Below are 21,180 nucleotides of genomic sequence, written 5' to 3'. Positions count from 1 at the left end.
AAAGATGATTCCCTCCGACCTGTAAATAGTGCTGGGATCTAGAAACCTTGATTTAGCGACTACCCAATCTTCCTTTACTAACTCTTTTTTTTCATTAGCAAGATTAAAAGCAGTAATTATCACACTGAATTTTCATAGTTTCCTGCCTCTTTTTTTTTTTTTCCCAAGTCTGCCTTTCAGTAGAAAAACTATTTTGTTTGGTGGAAGGACTCCCTTCTTCCTGAGTGGAATGAACATGGATAGCAGATTTCCCTCTCTCTCTCTCTCTCTCTCTCTCTCTCTCTCTCTCTCTTTTGAGTCAACTCTACCCCTGATGTGGGACTTAAACTCACAATCCTGAGATCAAGAGGCCCATGATCTACTGACTGAGCCAGCCAGGTGCCCCCAGCTTTCTCACTTTTTGAAGGAAGGCCAGGGGTACCTCAGACATCCTCCCAGTGCACTGTGCCAGACTCGGGTATGAACAGCAGGTTTGCGTTTGCAGATCAGTTGTCATAACTGTACCAGTAGCATTTATGACACCTTGATGCTGACAGTAACAGGATGCCCAGACACCACAGAGCACTCGGTATGAGGTAGAAAGGAGGCTAAGTAAGTACATGCAGTATTTTGCAAGCGTCTTGATCTGAAGGTCATTACTTCTTTGTACCAATATGTCTTAAAGAACACTTACTCAGAAGTCAGTACACTTCTGAATCCATTTTGGATGCCAACAAAGAACCTTTAATCACAGAGCTGAACACTAGAGGTAACTTAATGAGAGAAGAAAAAGAACAATATTCTACAAAATCAAACCCGTGGCTCTCAAATGCAAGTCCACATAATTCAGTCTAGGAAAACATAATCATTGTGAAGTGCCCACCATAGTCTTAGGCCCCATCTCCAAGTAATGATATAAATTTGCTCTTTCAGTTACAAAATTCAAACAAATTTTTTACATACATTCTGTCTTGGTTCCTTTGCATTTCATTCCTTAGCCATAAATCCAAAGCCCAACTTGTGGTAGGGAATTAAAGAGGACCAGTATAAACAAGCCAATTTAAGGAGACCTTAGAGGGTAAAATATTATAATTGGAAGCAAGCCTGCCACGGTAGGAATTGTTGCTGTCAGTTTGGGGGAAATCTCTCCTTAGGTATATGCGGAACGCTGTCAGCCGCTGTCCTCAAAGCTGCCACTATTCCGGCCAGAATGGAAATGCATCGGGCTCATGGGATCGGACACGTAGCCTGCATCAGAATAGAAGTTCAGCTGTTACTTATCGGCCTTTCAGTCCATCTTCCCAATTTTTCTTAACCGGCCTCACCCAGTGCACCACAGCTGCCAAGCGGCTCCTCTCGGCTCACGTGAACAGAGAGTCTGGGCGAAGGCTGCTGGCAAGCAGTCGTAAAACACAGGCAAAATTTAAAATGCAAACATAGAGCTGAGACCAGAGGAACACAAATGATGGATGTGTGACTCAGACCCACGCAGGCCAAGTTTGGAGTAAAGAAGGGGACTGTTCCAGAAGGGGGTGTATCACGATGGCTAAAATCATGGGCTTTCAAGTCAGGCCAGTGTGGGTTTAAACCTTGGCCCCACAACTTACCGGTTCTGTGATTTTTGTCCACTTAACCTTTCTAAGCCCCAGTGTCTTCATCTGTAAATAGGAACACTAATGTCACTTATTTGTAAGGTTGGTAACGTTGGTAAGACAATCCGTACAGTGTGTGACACAGTGAGTGTTGAGCAAATGGCAATTTTAAAAAGAAGGTGGAACTAGCAGAGAGAAAAAGGAAAGAGCCACTCTCTACAGCAGGTCAGCTCTGGTTGGGTTTTGTTTTGTTTTTCCTCCCTGAGCACCCGGTTTTTAAGTGTACTTCAATGCTTAGGTCTAAATACCGGTGGTATTTGCTGCTCGTTGAAGCAGTAGCCCTGTGTCCACAGAATGCAGCTAGTGGCTCAGGATCCGGCCGCTGTCCTAGAGAACACAGGACACGTGCAGGGAAGCAGTTAACTTTTCCAGTGCAAGTGAGGAAGCCGTTCATTGCTTCTGGGAAAATGGGCACATTTGTCAACAGCTATTGCTGCTTTTGCTCCCTGTGATAGCTGAGTTTTCAGAACCAACTCAGCCATCTACATTTTCATCAAGGCATCTAGCAATATGCAGTTGGATAGGCTTATTTATTTTCATAAGAAGGGTCTCTGTCAACGTCTCTCAGGCAGCACATAAACTCTCCAGAGAGGAGGTGCTGGGGCTGCTGCTGACTGGCCTGTCTCGCTCACCTCCAGCAGGGTTGACCCCGGTCAGCTGGCAGGAAGGCTGTGGTCAGGGGAAGCTGAGATGAGGGGAGGCAGGATACACACCACTGAATCCTAATTTCGGGTGGACCTACATAAAATCTACATCCTAAAGCAAAATAGTTCCTTTTGTTCAGACTGAAACTGCACCTTCATTCCAGGCTTGGATAGATGCTTTCATAAGCTTGCAATCCTTTTATTGCTATCAATAACCTTCTAGTGTACCACATGCGATTTTACTGGCCTGTGATGCTCCAGTGGAAATCTGATTGTGAGTGCACATCCCTCGTGTGTGTGTGTGTGTGTGTGTGTGTGTGTGTGTGTGTGTGTGGCGGCGAGAAGGGGGGACACTCTCCTTCTGGGACGGGTAGCAAAACCAGCAGGGCCTGGGTGCTGACATTTTTTATTGATGCATCCTGCCAAAGTTGAACGACAGGCCCTTGTGTGGCCACTTGGCTTAAGAGGAACCCAACTGAAATTTGACCACAGGCTTTAGGAAAAGACTGAGCCGTGTCTGCACATTTTGTTGCTGTAGGGAGAAAGGTCTCACATACAGAGAAAATTGCAATGCATGTAATTTTATCTTCATTTTCTAGCCCTGTCTTTGAGGGTGGAGAGGAAGAAACGGTTCATAATGTAGCTATTTTACCACACTTGGTTTATAAAATGGAAATGGAGGGCAATTAAAGCATTCTTTCTTGTACTACGTGATGTTCCTAGAAGGAGATCTTAAATATATCTTCTTTGCCTGTTGGGGCTCTCACTCCCTTCAAACACCCTAATGTTTTCTTCAACTCTGGCACAAACATGCATAGGGAAACCCAACTTTTGCCTTATTGCATTACTTTTGCCTTCTCCATCTTGAAGAATTCTGCCCAAAGTCTTATTCCTTTAAGAAACAGATCGTTAGGTTAACGAAATGCTTCATCTTGAAATGTTTCATCCACCATGAAAGGAAAGACTTCTGGTCAAAGCACACATTTCAAAACGTGCCCTATATTTTGTGGTTGTGTGGTCACATCTGTAAAGGTTTGAAAAAACGATAGTATATCTATAAAAAATGTGATGATGTGACACTTAGAGCACATTTTCCCCGGTTACTGGACTGGCCAATTATGTTGTAAAGCTGATGATAAAAAGCACTCGGCTGCATTCTAGACACGTCCTGGGAGTCGGAGCACAAAGTTTCCTTTCTTTAATGTTCCCAAGTAGTTTGTCTGCATCTATCCAGAACATTTTTTTTTTTCCTTCGTTTCTTAAAGGCTTTCTAATGCCTTAGGTAATAATACTTGGCAAACGAGGTGCACTGGTGAGGATCCCAAAGCTGAGGGTTTCCAGGGTCTATTACCATTCACTAAATCAGAGAACCGGGAACACATCATCCAATTTATTCTTCCCCAAACCCAGTTCTTGTAATAAATCTGATCTCTTTAACTGACATACATTTTTTTTCGGTCCTCCATATTGTCAAGGAAAGTTCCCATGAATAAATGAGCCCATTGTGCTAAAATTCCAATTAAATATAGAGACTCTCGGGCTTAGAGGTTGGAAAAAGGACATTACAGGCCTAGCACATTAATATGGCAGCTGGTGATAAGGGTGATTACCCAGCCTCTGGCTTCCAAGGGCCTGCATAGAACTGTGTTAATTATTTCAAAGAGCTTGATTAATTCCTTGTAAAGTAGACCTGTGCAAAAAGATACCATCAGTGATACCTCCATCGCCTCTCTAGGTTTTTGAGGGGATGGCTGGGTTTACAATTTACCCTTAGGTACTTGCCAAAGGGGAGGAGCTCCCCCAGCATATGACGTAATTGTAGAAACTCATCTCTTGTTTTTCTCCTCCCTACATACCTGTGATGTGAGGCTTACAGGCAGTGAACTCAGGAAGGTGGCAACGGGGTGTTTGGAATATCACAAGATGCAGGAGACTTATCTCTTCTTCCATGTATATACACACTCTGATATACTTGCACATATCCTTACACACTTATGCACACACATTAGTAAACTCAAAGGTAAATGCAGAGTTACATAAGATCAAAGTTTGTACTTTTATAACATACTGTTTTTAAAGCATCCTATTATAAAATAGAATCTATTCTTCCTTATTATGAATAAATATCACCTTCCTAGGGGAAGTTTCCTTAATCATTCTGAACAATCTATGTACTTACCATATTTGTCAATGGGTGATAATTGAAGACCCCTCTTCATCTCCTCCAAAGACAGGCCTTGAGAAGAACACTGTCCAGCACTGGAAAATTCCATGCAACACATGATTTCGCACTGTGAAAATTACGGTGGTGGTTTGCTAACGACATTTTTATAAAACACATCTTATTCACTCAGGATAGATCCCAGAAAACTGGCAAAGTAATACAAAGATGTTTTTATGCTACAAGTGACTAGTTGGGAGAGAGTTCAGAATTATTTGGAGTAAGTCATATCTCGGTGTGAGTGCTGGCTCTTCCAGGTAGGCTACGATTCCCGGCTTTGTAAACTTGGGCACGCCACCCTTTCTGAGCCTCAGTTTATTAACCTGTAAGATGGGAAAAGTACATAAATGATTTCCAGTTTGTTTGGATGATTAAATGTAACAAAAAGGAGTGTTGAATCTAAATCCTGAGTTAATATAATTGCAAGTATTTCTTAAAAGGAACTAATAGCCAGAGTATTATCTTAGTAATAATCACTATCAGTAAAACACGTGCCAAGAGATATTATTATATTGCTGTTATTATAGTCGGAATTATATGAGATAGTGATAATAGATTTACTGCATGATTCCAATGCATTAAACGAATAAATCTATCATCTCATTTAATCCTTATTACCAAACGTTTCTCTCATTTTACAGATTAGGAGACTGAGGCGGAGCAGTTAAGTAACTTGTTACCCAGGTTTGGTAACTGGCTCATCTATGGTTCAAACCCAGGTCTTTTAGATTCCAAAGCCTGGGTGCTTATCCGGTACTCAAACAGGAATTTCTTCTTTAATCCTTCTCTCCCTCAGACTTCTGCTACCCTTTTACCACACTGGTTAATGGGCTTGTTTTCTTTTTACCTCTTCAGACTCAAAACCTGAAGTCATCAAAACCCTCACCCTCATGTCGAATCACATCTGTCAGTTAATCATATATCTGTGGTTTCTCTTGTGTCCATGTCTCACCCAAACTTTAGCGTCCTCCAGGAGGCTTCCCTAGTTCCCCCCAGTGCTCCCCTCACTGTGCTCACAGAACTCTCAATTCCCCCGTCCCAAGCCAGAGCTCGCATCTCGGTTCCCGGCACCACACCATTCAGTTACTTATGCCAAAATTTTTCTTTTTTTCACAACTCTCACCTAATGCAAATGTTTTTTAGCTCTGCCTCCATCATGGAACCCTAATCCACTCATCTGCCTTCTCCTTCAAGATCCGGGCCATATAATTTTCTTGTTTGGATCTCCGCAGTTTGCCTCTTAATTGATGTTCCTGCTTTCACTCCTGTCTCCTGATAACCCCTTTTCCATATATTATCCAGAATGTTCTTTTCACAGTATAAAACAGATTAAGACATTCTCCTACTTAAATCATTCTAGTGTCTTCCCAGTTCATTTAGAGTAAAATGCACTCCAATGCTCTCCCCTCACCTACAAGGCCCTGGCCCTGCCTACCTCAACCTCAACTCGTACCCTTCTCCCCATCTTTTGGTAAGCACTTCATGATGTTCTTTCTGTCCCTTACACCATCCAAGCTCTTTCCTAATCCAGAGCTCTTGCACTTGCTAACTCTGCATGGAATGATCTTCCTAATGAACCCAAATTCTGCTTTAATGAACCACTGCCCTGCCTTCACCCATGCCTGGATCCTCTGTCATTCAGGCCTCAGTTGCAACATCACCTCCTCAGAGAGGCCTTCCCTGACCACCGTTCCAAAGTGGCATTTCCTTGGCTTATCATCACTTTCTATCTCATGTCAATGTGTTTCTTTGACATGAAGCTATATAAAATTATCTTGTCCATTTATCCATTTACTTATATATTCTATCACACGATGAAGTTGGGAGCCTTGTCTGTCTTATCTCCCTTATTCCCTGCTATATACTCAACACTTACAGTGCCTGGCACGTAGGAGAAACTCCAAAAAAAAAAAAAAGTTTTGAACAATTTAATTAATTGATAGGTCCTTAAATAATGTCCTTCTCTTAGGTCACTCAATCCTCCCCTGTACAAGGTCTTCTGGTAACAAAAATCCTGCCAGGACTTTTCCCTGTTCCCCACTGCGGTTCCTCAGGCCCACGTTCCAAACCCTCTGCTTCCAAACCTACTTGCGTTCTGTGTGTATCTCATGTTCTACAATTCCTCAGTATCTTTTCACCCCAAGTTCAAGCCACGCTAATAGACTTTGTACTTTCTAAAACATCCTGAATTTTCCTTCCTCCACGGTTGTGGTTCAGCCGCTCCCACTACTTGAGTCTGCTTAGTAACATCTTTTTTTTTTTACATTACATTTTTTTTAACATTTATTTATTTTTGAGAGACAGAGAGAGACAGAGCACAAGCAAGGGTGGGACAGAAAGAAAAGGAAACGCAGAATCCGAAGCAGGCTCCAGGCTCTGAGCTCTCAACACAGAGCCCAACGCGAGGCTTGAGTGCATGAACCCTGAGATCATGACCTGAGCGGAAGTCCAATGCTTAATCAACTGGGACACCCAGGAGCCCCAGTGACATCTTATTTGTCTCTAAGGGGAAGCATTAAGAAGGAACATCCTGGTGCTACACTCCCTGAATTTGAATCCTGACTCTATTACTTACTAGCAATGACCTTGGGCATACGTTATTTAACTACTCTTTGCTTTAGATTATGCAACTATAAAATGGGAATTATAACAACACTTGACTTATAAGGTTAATCATGAGAATTAAAGGATTAAGAAGTTTAAAAGATTTTGGGAAGTGCTAGTATGTAGTAAGCGCTCAATAAATGTTACCTACTTTTATTATGTGTCAAGGTCCAACTCAAAGGAAACGTTTCCTCAAAGTCTTCTTGGAAACCCCACTTAGAATTTCATACCCTCTAGTACTTTGTACTTCTAGCACAGTGCTTATCAGAGTCTGCCTCTGTGTGTGGCAATGGCCTGTATTTGTATGCTAGTGAAGCCCACTAAACAGCCTATTCCCGGAGGTCAGACATCCCATCTGATATCTTTGGATCTCCCACAGGGCTTAGCTGGTACTTTGTAAATAGTTAAAATAAAATTATTACAAAATGTTCACCTGGAGAAGTGAGATTTTTCTAAACTCTAATATAAATTCACACTGCTTCATCCACTTAGCTGCCTTAAAATGACTGCAGGTTTGGCCTCACTTTCTTAAGGGATAATGTGAAGCTGTTTCTTAGAGGGGAGCAATGATTAAAAAAGAAAAAGTATTGCCATAAAGTGGGACATGGGATCATCTCAATCAACATTAAATGGCAAACCACACTCGGTTCTGGGCAACAGACTGTCATTCAAGATATTTTTCAAGATAAAATTTACCCTACTAATACCCTAAAATTTACCTACCTACTAGAACCTCTTAAGCACTCCAGCTCCTTTTAAGAAATGTGCTATACATAGTGGTCTTGGCAACAACAAGATAACAGGGAATAAATATTTTATCATCAAAAAGGCTATCTGGTTTCCTATGAATAAAAGCCCATCTCCAAGCTGTCTTATTTATTCAGTTGCTAAATGCAATTCATGCCAGGGGACTTAACCTTCCTGCCCAGGAGATACCACATTGGCTGGTTCTGGACACTGTTCTAGGATGACAGACAGATGGAAGCTAACTGTGCCCAGGTCAAACAAAGCAGAAGAAACCAAACCCTGATCCATGGAAGTAGTTGTCCTCAACTCATGCACATCCAGAATTCAGCAGGAGTTTCACAGAAGCCCAGAGTTTAAGAGACATACCGGGACCTCTGTTGGCTGAAGTTGTGGCCAGTGAAAATAGGCATTTCCAGTGATGCAGCTGTCCCATGAATTGAATGAAAGTAAATGTGAACCAATGGCAGGTAAGAAAAGCACTCGATTTTGCAGTGTTTCAATACTGCTGGTCAACTAGGTGGCCTTCTTTATGTTAAAAGGACCTATATATCATACAGAGGCATATATATCAATGATATAGAATATTATATGAGTGATTTCATGTATATGTTTAATGACAGTGTAATGAAATTTTCTCTTTTGAAGAGAATAGCAGAGGGGTGCCTGGGTGACTCACTCAGTCGGCTGAGTGTCCGACTTGGGCTCAGGTCATGATCTCACAGTTTGTGAGTTCAAGGCCCACATCAGGCTCTGCGCTGACAGCTCAGAGCCTGGAGCCTGCTTTGGATTCTGTGTCTCCCTCTCTTTGCTCCTCCCATGTTGATGCTCTCTCTCTCTCTCTCTCTCTCTCTCTCTCAAAAGTAAATAAACATTAAAAAAATAAAGAGAATAGAATCTTTATGTTAGTTTTTGCACACTACCACATTATACTGATACATCTCACTTTTAGTGCTAAAATTAATTTCAGTTATTTTAGGCTAAATAGTTCAAATTAGTTCTGTGATGTACATGTACAGATAAACATAGTCATTGGCCATCGTTTCTTACAAAGGTGCACTGGGGAATGAGTAATTTATTCAGAAAGAAAAAATCCATCATGTTAGATATGCTTTATTTCTTTTTGGTGAGGATAAATTTCAAGGGGGAAATATGCACATCTACTTTCCTCAGATGCTGGACACTGTTTCTCCTGATTGCTTGTAAGTAAGAAGGGGAGATCTGTGCCAAATGACAAGTGGTTGGATTGAACTGTCACTGGGTGGATATCCAGGACTGATCAAGACTTCAGGTAGGTGACATTCTCCAAAGGGTTAAGCTGAGCCTTAGACACTGGGAATAGTTAAAAGAAAACACCACATTTCCTGAAGTTAGAATTGTCCCAAAATAGATTGAGTTGTTCTAAAAGGGGGTACTGTCCTATTCCTGGAAATTTTGAAGGTATGGCTAGAGTACATCGTGGCCGTGGGTGCTGTAGAGGGATCCAAGTGATGTGCCATTCCAGGTCCCTCTGTTTTTTACATTCTAAGATTCTTTGGAAGGTATTCATGAACCATGTAGATTTCGTGAAACTGGCTTTGATGTGTTGGAAAGGCAGCTTGAGATTACATTTCCCACTCAGGCAGAAGATTTTTATCTTCCTTATCTGAAGTGTCTGACATTTGTCCATGGCTGAGTGCCTCATTTCCCTATACCTGCCACAGCATACCTGGCTACACATTACTGCTACTACTCAAGGTGGTGTTTGTAGCTTTTTGTCTATATACTTTTCATTTGAAATAGTAACTGAACCGTGCTATTTGCCTGAAGGAACCATCTCTTTTTGTGGTCTATTTCAAAGGAAGAACCGCATTGCCATCTAAGTTGAAGCAAAGGAAAAGTGTGGAGAAATCACTTTCACATAAACCCATCATTAAGGATTTGACTGACGGGTTGCGTAAGTCTGGTATTAAAAACTCCTGAGCTCCTTCACAAAAGTTTTTATAGAAAATAAATTTGTAGGGGCGCCAGTCAGTTAAGCATCCCACCCTTGATCTTGGCTCAGGTCCATGATCTCATGGTTCGGGAGTTCAAGTCCCACATCTAGCTCTGTGCTGACGGCTCAGAGCCTGCTTAGGATTCCATTTCTCCTTCTCTCTGCCCATCCCCTGCTTGCTCTCTCTCTCTCTCTCTCTCTCTCTCTCTCTTTCAAAATAGAGACATAAAATTTTTTAAAAAGAAGATAAATTTGTAGAATATTCATGTTGCAATGCCTGAGGGGTGGAGAAAAACTCTAAAACACTAATTCATCTCTCTCTTTTTTAATGTTTATATATTTTTGAGAGAGTGCGGGCAGGGGATGGGCAGAGAGAAAGGGGGACAGAGGATCCGAAGGGGACTCTGCACTGACAGGCTGACAGCAAAGAGCTGGATGCAGGGCTCAAACCCACAAACCACAAAATCGTGACTTGAGCCGAAGTCAGATGCTCAACTGACTGAGCCACCCAGGTGCTCCCACACTATGTCATCTCTTAATCCAGAAAGGTATATTGTTAACCAGGGCCTATGAGGAAGTAAGAAAAGTACTGTCTAAAGAGAGTCCAGGGAACTCTGGTGCCATCTCTTCAGAGTGGCAGGAGCGGGCAGTGCCACAATGAGTTCAAATGGCCCCATTTAGAGCCTCAAAATCAGCCAGTATTGTGGCTTCCAAACAAAAGCCTGCCAAATGCTTTTGGTACTGGAGCAATGAATCATGGTTTTGGCTGTGGGATTTCATAAATCCTCAGAGTATTTGCTAGTGTCATAATGGCTTCTGACTGAATTACATTCCAAAGAAGACATCAGGTGGGCATAGAGTCCAAAAGAAACCATTTTTATCATATTCGTCCAAGTATGGTTTTCACAGAGCTGGGGTCTTTGATTGGGTGAATTAGAGCAAATGAATATAGTCTGCATGGATTGAAAGCAAGACTGAAATTAAAACAACTAGATAAAAACAAAGAGACCTACCAACATTAAGTTCTACCATAATGATATAATAATCTCTTATATTTGTAGAGGGTTTTATAGCTTGAGCATACTTTTATATCAATTAGCTTAGAGTATTTTTACAAAACCTCCATGAGGTATCTGGGAAAGCATTAATTTTACCTCCATTCTATATCAGGCTCAGGAATTTGAACAACCTGAATAAACTCACAGAGCTAACAAGAGGCAGAGACAGAACTTGAACAAAAACGTCTTCAGACTTCCAGTCCATGCTCTTTCTTCTAAAGCACACTACATTTAATAGCAGTCCCTGTCAAACTCTTGTTCTGTTTCCATCTGAGGAGCTCACTGAATTAGTCATGAGTTACAGTTTTGCACTCTTTGCATATAAAGACCAACACTAAGATCCTCATAGAAAAATATCCTTTATCATCATAAAGAAGCCAGAGTCAGCTTTCTCATGACTTGCTTTGTTAGATCTTTAAGAAAATTTTATTTTCCCCTACCCAACCTTTCTAAATAAGATGTTTATAACTCTCCACAACTCTCTGATCCTGTGCAAGGTTTTCTAAGCTGCATGCATGGATTCATCTTCCTAAACACTGCTCCGGCTATATTGAACAGAAAACCATTAGGTTACTAGTGTGATTAAAGACTTCAGGCACAATTTTCTTCCATTCAAGTTGGTCCAATTAGTTTTTACGCAGCTAAAAGTGCCCTCAGGCTACCTGTAACCTAGAAGAGTTAGTCATTTGGACTTTGCCCAGGCAACACCATCCAAGGCCGCACAGCTTTGCAAATATGCTTTGTGGTGTGTTAGGTTTTTTTTTTTTTTTTTTTTTTTTGCCATCTGTCATAATGATGTTACTTGTGAAAGAATATTAGCAAGGAGATCAGTGCCATATGCACCTTTATCCCCTTCCTCAAGAGGAATGTATCCAAGTGAAAAGTCATTTCTTTCACTCAACATGAAACACATACAGGTAACAGCTAACCAGAATTTCAGTTCTTTGACACTAATCTAAGGGACTAATACAAAGAAAAGATAGAGAAGCAGCCTGCTGAGATCCCTAATAAAGGTGTTTACACAAGGAAAGTAAACGCTTTGCCATAGAAAAGGCTACTAGAGTCATCTGGCTGCTCCTTTTGGCATTTAGCTGAAAACAAATAGATCTATTTAAAACAGATCTGTCACAAGGGATAAATGCCTCTCCATGCCTTACAATGTCTTTCTATGTAGCCCACCTTTTCTCTGGCCTAAAGAGAGGCGACATTTCTATTAGAAATGGGATCACCTTTGGCCTAACTTTGAAATAGTCCAGTCAGACTCTTATGAATAAGCATTTCTTAATTTATCAGTTAAGTTCAACATATTTGTTTATTCATGATTTCATCCCACTGTTTTCAGAACATTATTTTGTCTTTGTCAATATTCCCTACTTGATAATGTCCTAAATTAAAACAAATTTATTGCTCCCATTACAGTGAATGGGCAATGGCCAAAATATTTAATGGGGCCAGGGGTCAGTGCAAAATATCTCTTTCAGGAAAATCAAACCCATCAGCTTTCTTTCAGTGGCAAATGTCCCCAGCTATAAAAGGCCTGAAAGACTTGGCAATGGGTCATGGCTCTGTTTGAGCCATTAGGCAAATATCCAAGGTCTCAGCTCCCCCATTTTTAAGGGAAAAAGCAATTAGGAAAAGAATTATGAACAAGGAAAAATGCAGCAAGAATTGAAACTGTGCGCTAATTCCTTGATGGCTCATCAATTTTTAATGTGCTTAACAGTAACGTAACAATACTACCACCTCTCAATTTACCTATACTTTAAGCAGGTATAAATGAGGAATTGTGCAATCCAGTAGGAGGTGAACTTTGCATGCCTTGACTGCTTTCAAAACTGAGGAACATCCTTTAAATATACCAAACATCTTTTTTTTTTTTTAAGTTTATTTATTTATTTTGAGAGAGAGAGAGAGAACGTGCACACACATAGGTGGGGGAGGGGCAGACATGGAGAGAAAGAGAATCCCCAAGCAGGCTCCACACTGCCAGCATAGAGCCTGATGGGGGGCTCCAACTAACAAACCATGAGAACATGACCTGATCCGAAGTTAAGAGCTGGACACTTAACCGACTGGGTCACCCAGGCACCCCAGCAAACATCCTTCTTATCCTTCACCTTCTGTACTTACTATCATTCCCCCTCAAAAAGGGGAAGTATTTTAAATATTAGAACTAGGAGATCTTAGGAGCATGATGGTCATAAAGCTCACTTCTCACTCCTCCATTTTCCCACCTCATTTTACCAAGAATGAAATTGAAGCCTTGTGAAGTGAAATAATTTACCCAAGTTCATATATCAAGGTTATAGTGATATCAGGATACAGCTTGGGGTTCTAGACTTCTTTGTTAATTTTTATTCCTGTTTTTAAAGAAAACACAGAAACCAAATTTTGTTGCATACCTGCTAAGTGTCACAGTCTATTAGATGCCCCACCAATCTTATTACATACCTTTGCTGCACCTAACAACCCATTTTACACATGTGGAAAACAAGTTTAAGGCTTGTCCAGGATCACACAGCTGTAATTCAAATGTAGGCTAGGCAGGACCCAAATCATCTGCTTTTCCCATTTAACACTGTTAGCTCTAGAAATGATTCCAAATTTATACCCACAACCTTGTCTCTCTCCTTCTCTTCATGATTGATTGTCAAGCACAATGCCAGGTTCAGTGCTAAGTGCTAGGAACCCAGATATGAGTGTGATGGACATGTACTCTACCCTTTGGGGTAAATAGAAATGTAGACACGTGCAGGTGAACTTCAATGCCTGGGGACACAGTATACTATAAAGGGTACCCTCCCTACACACAGGAGCTGCAGGATAAGTGGATTCTCAAAGGGAGGGAATTACTGGGATAGAAATAGGTTGGGGCCTGTGCAAAGACCTGGGAAATGAAGTGGCCAAAGTAAATGTATGAATTTTTTTCTTAACTTTTTGTTTTGAAACAATCTCAAAACAAAGGAAGGTTGCAAACATGGTATAATTTTCTTTTTAATCCTGAACCATTTGAGAGTAAGTTGCCAATCTGATTGCCTACCATTTCCCATATACCTTACTGTATTCCTAAAATAAAGACATTCTCCTACATAGCCTAATATAATCATTTGATTTCATCTTCTCTCAGACTCCGTTCAAGTTTTGCCCATTATCTCAATACTTTACAGCGAGAAGTGTGTGATTCTTGCTGAGAATCACACACTGTGTTTAGTTGTTACGTTTCTTTAATCTCCTTCAGTTGGAAACAGTTTCTCTGTCATTACTTGAGTTTCATGACAATTTTGAAGATGACAAGCCAGTGATGTTGCAGACTATCCTTCAACTTGGTTTTATCTGAAGTTTACTAATGATTAAATTAAAATTACATGTGATGTGGGAAGCATCACACAGGTGTTGCTGTGTTCTCCTCACTCTATCCCATCACATTTTGATTTGTCCCATTATTGTGTTCTTTATTTTCGTTACTTGGTTAAGGCGGTGTCTGACAGGACTCTCTACTACGAAACTACTCTTTTTCTTTCTGTAATTAGTAAGGATTTTGTGGGGTGTTACTTTGAGACTATATAAATATCCCATATCTCAACCAAATTTCAGTATCTTCATTTATTTATTTCTGTATGGATTTCGTTATTATTTTATTCAAGGGGTTGTAAGGTTACTGTCATTATTCATTTTGATGCTTAAATTATCCCATAGTTGGCAAGCAAGAGCCCCGTCAAGCTGTCCCTTTGATACACACCCACCCTTGAAAACCTCTCTACTCTGTGGCACCAGACATTCCGGGCTTATTTTGTACACTCCTTGTCCCAGCCTTGAAATCTGCCATTTCTCCAAAGTACCCTGTTTACTTTTAGTGGAGAATAGTATTTAGAAATCAAGACCTAGATGCTTGGTTGAAATGTTGCTGCTCCCAGACCCTCTCACAGAGCAGGCAAAACTGAAGAACATGTATGTACATACATACGTGTGTAAACACATTCAGACCTCTTCCTCCACTCTCATATAATTCCAATACAATCCAACGTCACAAGGCCCATTCTAGTTTTCTCCCTTTCCATGTTTCTAACACTCTTCTCTGACAATGAGAAACCTGGTTCCCATTATCCTTAATATGATCAATGCCCTGGAAAGTACAAATCCCTGACTGTTGTCACACCTGCGTCCATCAACACATACACAGATGTCCTCCTTTACCCCACTTGGGCTCCACTGTCATCTCCAGGTGGCTCTCCTTACCCTCTTGTGTTCTGACACCCCACTCTGGGCTACATTCCCACCTGTCTGCCCTAAGCAGGTGCCACCTCACCTACCTTGGGCTCCACTGAGCTGTGCCCGGTGTGACGCCTTCTTCACCCTGTGTGGGTTCCAGTCACTAGGACAGGGCTGCCTGTCTACCCTTATACCCTATTCACCACCCTCATGCTCCAACTTCACCACATCAAGCACCTTCCTGTAACTGATACCCTTCTCAATCTGCATGGAACCACAGTGGCCACCACCTACCTTCATGAATGTCCTTCCCACTGTGCTTGGGCTCTGACACTCTATGTGGGGTAACTTCTTCACTGACCCCTCTCATGCATGCCCTCCTTCCCAGGCTTGCACTCTGGCCTCCCATGCCAGGTTGCTCTCCCATGTAGATGCCTTCCTCACCATACCTGGGCTCTAGCACCTTGGCTGGGTAGCCCCAAACCCTCATGAAAACTCTTCCCTCCTCTCACTCTAGCTCTGACACCTCATGCTAGCCAGCTGCCACCCACCACCACTCTCACCATCCACATGGACATTCTCCACACCATACTTGGATTCAAACATCCTGTTCCACACCCCATGGAGAAGTCACTCTTGCTCAGCCCTATCTAATGGCTTTGGGACTAAGGCATTTAGGAAGAGGGGGGAAGAAAGGAAAAGAAGAGTAACAAGGATGGACTTTTTAAAATCTTAATTACATCCTGTCACACTCCTGCTGAAAATCTCTCAGTGGCTGATCAACCTTCTAATGCCCTGTCCTGGCTGCTGAAGTCTTCATGGTTTGACCTCTAGCTACCTACCTGGGACTTCACCCTGTGACACTCTTGCCTGCCTCCTATCCTGTGTCCACAACAGAGGCCTTCTATTTCTCCTCTTTTTCCTGTCTTATGAACTCTGCACTTTTGCTCTTTAGCCCTGCTGAATGTTGTTTCCCAGGCTTCTTCCTTGATTTCATGATTCTAACCAGCCCATCTAAACTACCTTTCCAGTCACTCTATCCTACCAACCTATTCTAACTGCCTGCATAGTATTTACCACAATCTCATTTTGTGTATTTATCCATTGTCACCTGTATAGGCAGATACAGTACTCTGCCTGTATACCTTGGTCTACTTGGGAAGTCACTTTTAGAAGTTTGCATACATGCTCATGGTTTCCTGTGTTTCTCTGTACTTAAAGGTGGGGTGGGGGTGGGGTAGCTAATGCTCCTTCCCACCCACCCAAATGAGTCACCATCAGTGAGGAACAAGAGTTGGTGGATAAAGACTCCAGCGTCCTCGCTGCTTGTTGGGGAAATTCTGAGACATGGTCTATACCCTCAGAGTTTACAACATAAAATTAAGCCTTCGTTGCCCACAGCAGTGACTTACTCATTAACATACATATCCCTTTATTTTTTCTTCCTTCTCTTTCCTTCACTGTGCTTGAGATCACACCCCAGAAAAATAATTTTCACTCACATCCTTGTCTCATGGTCTGTTTCGGAAGAAATACAAATTAAGATGGCCTGCCTCTTTCAACTAGAACGTAAGCTTCATGACAGCAGGGACTTATCTTGTGTACTACTGTGTCTTGTTCCCCAGTGCCTTAAACTCATTGTCATGAACTAGGCACCCAATAAATATGTATTAAATGAATGAGTGATGATTCCTCCCTAGCAACTTCATTGATTCAAGTTTAATCTTTGTTTATTTACCTCTGATTCATTGGTCAGCCTCCTTCCATTTTCTCAGCCTCAGGAACAAGCTGTGCTCCCCCAGCTACATGTATTGGAACAGTAACCTCCACTGAGGGCTCCTTATTCCTGTTTCCTGTCCAGCCTATTCCACCCTCTATGTCATTCATTGCCAGGGAAATCTGAGAAGGAGTCTTTGTTGTGGTATCCTCATCCCTTCACTGGTTTGTGGTATGGCTTTCCAGATATGAAAGTGAAATGGAACACGATGGAGATGTCTCTTCAAACATGCCTTCTGGGATAGAGGTGATGGCCATATGGAAAGGAAGAAGGAACCTCAGGGTCCACAGTGCTGCCCCAGCCATTTGCTCTCACTGTTGGCAGAACTCGCCTCATATTGCATATTCACCTGATCAACAAGCGGGCTGTGGATTCTTTATCGGGAGGGACCCTGTCTTAGGAATCTTAGTGTCCCTGGGGCCTCACATAGCACCTAGCACTGACTAGTTGGAGTAAATGTGTTGACTTCTTGAAGGTAGACTTATTATTTTTCCATGGGGAGAGGAGTTTCCAATGTAAGCAGTTTTAGAGCTATGTGACTTGAGAAAACTGGAGTTTTTAAGTTCCTAGAGCCAGGCTCAGAAAATGTTTCCTGTAAATGGCCAGATAGTAAACATTTTAGAATTTGCAGACCATATGGTCTCTGTTGCAATGATTCAACTTTGGTATGATAGCACAAGAGCAGACATAGACAATATGTAAACAAAAGAGTGTGCTTGTGTTCACAAAAACTTTACAGAAACAGGCAGAGCTAGATTTGGCCCATGGGCCATAGTTTATCAACCTCTCCTTTAGAGCAAGAGATAAACCTTTTATGTGGTGCTTCTCGAAGCTGTCTTCCACCTTTGGGCCAAACAATGCAATCCCAATGAAAGTAGGCTCTCCAGGCATCTTTCATTTTAGTAGTTCGTCTTAGAAGAGGAATAATTAAGACTAAAATATATGAGCTAATGGCAAAACAGAAAAAAAAATTATACGTATTCAGCGTTTACCATATGTCAGATGTGTACAAAGTGTATTCTCATTTAACGCTCACTGCGACATCATTATTTTCATCCTATAGGTAAGATGCTTGAGACTTGGAGAGCTCAACTAACTTCCCTAAAGTCACACAGCTTATAAGTGGTGGAGCTTGAATTTGAACTCAGGCCCGTCTGAGCCCAAGCTTTTAACCACTATTTTATAATAATGGTCCCTTGGTGGGTATATAAGTAAAAATTGCAAAACCAATTTTATTGATGGAAGATAAAAGTGGCATCTAGATAGGCACCTACAGAGCAGTACATATTCGTTTCCCCTTTTGGATTGAGGAAAGTTCAAAGGCCATCTTTGTTGATTTAACATCTCCAGGCTCTGTTGTGTGAATTCAGATCCCTGCAAGAAATTCCATGTTCCTTTGTTCTTTATGACAGGCCAGTCTGAATGGAGAGATTTTAAAACTCCCTAAACTCTTTGAACATGTGGAACATTGATCTTCACAAACCATTTGAAACACCCTAAGGAGGTTACAAAATTACAAGCAATGTTTTTTTGTTTTAAGTGAATGTATACTAAACCTCGGGGACCTTTTGCCTCATCATACAACACCAAAGCTTTCCTCCCCTCCTCTGTGTATTCTTTGCTGTCAGACCCTGAATAACAAAATGGTTATTATGTTGCTAGGGTGCCTTGTTCTTATTGAAAAGCTCTTCCACTGCCAGTAACGTGGGGGCTCTTACCCCACTCTTGTGTGAAGTGCTGCGAAGCTTCTTTGAATCCTGGGGCAACTCAGGGTTTGACATTTCCTGCTGAGCCCACAACTGCTCCTGCCTTCTGTTTTGGCAGGAACATGACTATGGATTCTGTAAGAAGTGTTCTGTGGCCGGCTTGTGAGCTAGACCTCCATGGTTATTTTTATACTGGTGTTTATTAAGCCTTGATATGTGCACTCCCTACTGCACGCTCCTTCAGAACAGGAGCCACATTTGGTTATTTACCTCTGTGGCCCCGGCATCTGGGGCCTGGCATAGAGTATGCTCTCCACACGTATTTTAAAAGTGACTTTGATGGAACTGAACTCCTGGTGGTTCCTCCAGCCTTGTCTCTCAGCCCCGGCACTCAGTGCAGGTTGGCCACGTGCTCAGGGGCATAAGGTTTCTAGTCCTGGCACCTCCCCTGCAGAGCTGTGGCTTTAGACCAAGTTACATAACCTTCCTGTGCCTCACTTTTGTGTCAGCTTCCTCCTCACTTGGTTAGCTGCCCTCTTTAGTATGTTCTTTGTCAAATTGTTCATCACTGCTTTTTTTCACATCTGTCTTCCCCAGCACCTAGCCCACAGCCTGTGCTAAATAAAATATTTATTAAATAATTGAATGAGAGGAAAGTAGGTTTAAAAGAACAAATTAATTGATTGCCATTCCTCTCAGTCCCACAAAGTACATCAGGTAGAGTGATCCTTTTATTTTACTTATTTATTTAAAAAAAAAAATTGAGTTTGTTTATTTAAGAGAGAGCACCCAAGCAGGGTAGCAGGGAAGGGGCAGAGAGAGGGGAGAGAGAGAATCCCAAGCAGGCTCCACACCATCAGCACACAGGCCAATGTGGGGCTTAAACTCCCAAACCGTGAGATCATGACCTGAGCCAAAAGCAGCTGCTTAACCGACTGAGCCACCAGGTGCCCTGAGTGATCCTTTAGAAAGCAGCCTGATCATGTGACTTCTCTGCTCGGATCCCTGTGGTGGCATGTGTCTGAATCTCAGTATATGCCGAAGTCCTCCCAATGGCCTGAGCCTCCTTCATGATCTGGCCCCTTGTCACTTCTCTATTCTGTCTCCTATGACTCTTCCCTATGATTATTTTGCTCTTTCTGGTCTCCAGGCCATTCCCTGAATTCACAGACATGATCTCACCTCAGGGACTTTGCACTTACTGTCCCCACAATCTGGAATGCTCTTCTCTAGAGGCTTCTGGTTTTCTAATTCACTCTGTTCACCTCTTTGCTCAAATGTTACCTCATGGGTGAGGTCTTCCCTGATCTTTCTGTTTAAAATGGCAAACCACGGGGTGCCTGGGTGGCTCAGCTGGTTGAGCATCTGACTTCGACTCAGGTCATGATCTTGCGGTTTGTGAGTTCCAGCCCCACATCATGCTCACTGGTGTCAGCCTGGAGCCTGCTTTGGATTCTCTGTCCTCCTCTCTCTCTCTCAAAAATAAATAAACATTAAAAAAATAAAATAAAATTGCAAACCACATCTCTTTCTGCTCTCCCTATTCCTCACCTTTGTTTTAATATACTACAGAATTTTCTTTAAAAAAAAAAAAAAGTCTGTTGGGGCGCCTGGGTGGCTCAGTGGGTTGAGCGTCTGACTTCAGCTCAGGTCATGATCTCACACTCTGTGAGTTCGAGCCCTGCTTTGGGCTCTGTGCTGACAGCTCAGAGCCTGGAGCCTGCTTCAGATTCTGTGTCTCCCCCTCTCTCTGTTCCTCCCCTGCTCATGCTCTGTCTCTCTCTGTCTCAAAAATAAATAAAAACATTTCAATAAAATAATAAAATAAAATAAAATAAAATAAAATAAAATAAAAGTCTGTCACTCTCCTCCCCCACTAGAATAAAAGCTCCATGAGGGAAGGGGTTACTTTGTTTTTATCTGCTGCTGTACTACAGAACCTAGAAGTGTAAGCCCTGGATACATATTTGCTAAATGAATGAATGAATTAAATTAAAGAATATCCACAGCCCTCAGAACTGAGAAAAATGAAAAATCATTTACGAGTTTCTTTCTGGAGGGGTTTATGTGGCTTTTTGCTAACAATGCATTTTTGTGTACAGTTTTTAAGCATGAAAGGGTTTGTAGAGGCCCTCCAGTGAGTTACCAGTTGGCCCTACCTTGGGTCTGGCCACAGCCAATGGGGCTGGGCATCAGCCCTGGAGTGCATAGAGTACCAGGTGAAGAGGGCCTACACCTCCCCATACAAGGGCCACACCCCTGTATTCTAGGCAGGCCCACAGAGCATGCCTTCTGCAGATTTCCATAACTAGCTGCATGGGGCAGAGATCAGGCTCTTAAAATAACCCCACAGGCTCTCCTGAATGCCTCCAAATACTATCTGCTGTCAATTACCACATAGTTACCGTGTGCTTTAAAGACTTTTCACATAGAAGAATTCACTGGAGTCTTTGTGGACACTGTAGCAAAAAATTACTCAACTGTGTTTGTGGCTGGTCACAGTTGGGCTGTCACCCCTGCCAAAGTTTAGCAAAACCACTTCTCTAGTGAAAGCAAGAACTCCATATGCACCCATACCTTTGGAACTGTGGCTTAGGAGAACTGCCTTGTT

The 21,180-nt window shown here is 42.1% G+C and overlaps 1 protein-coding gene across 1 annotated transcript in view; it reads right to left on the bottom strand.

Moving 5' to 3' along the window:
* Window positions 1–713: 713 nt before the first annotated feature.
* Window positions 714–21,180, bottom strand: part of LOC102964317 (serine/threonine-protein kinase TNNI3K) — a 288,998-nt gene continuing 268,531 nt past the window's right edge. Inside the window, exons 25-26 of the mRNA XM_042997580.1 lie at window positions 4,455–4,534; window positions 714–1,227 (exon numbers count right to left, since the gene is read on the bottom strand). Of these exons, the coding sequence (XP_042853514.1) occupies window positions 1,151–1,227; window positions 4,455–4,534 (157 nt within the window). The 3' untranslated portion in view covers window positions 714–1,150. The remainder of the gene's footprint in view (window positions 1,228–4,454; window positions 4,535–21,180) is intronic.

Source organism: Panthera tigris, chromosome C1 (assembly GCF_018350195.1).
Source record: "Panthera tigris isolate Pti1 chromosome C1, P.tigris_Pti1_mat1.1, whole genome shotgun sequence".
In the NCBI taxonomy this organism is placed as follows: domain Eukaryota; kingdom Metazoa; phylum Chordata; class Mammalia; order Carnivora; family Felidae; genus Panthera; species Panthera tigris.
Note: the sequence above shows the minus strand (reverse complement) of the source record. Positions and strands in the feature narration are given on the sequence as shown.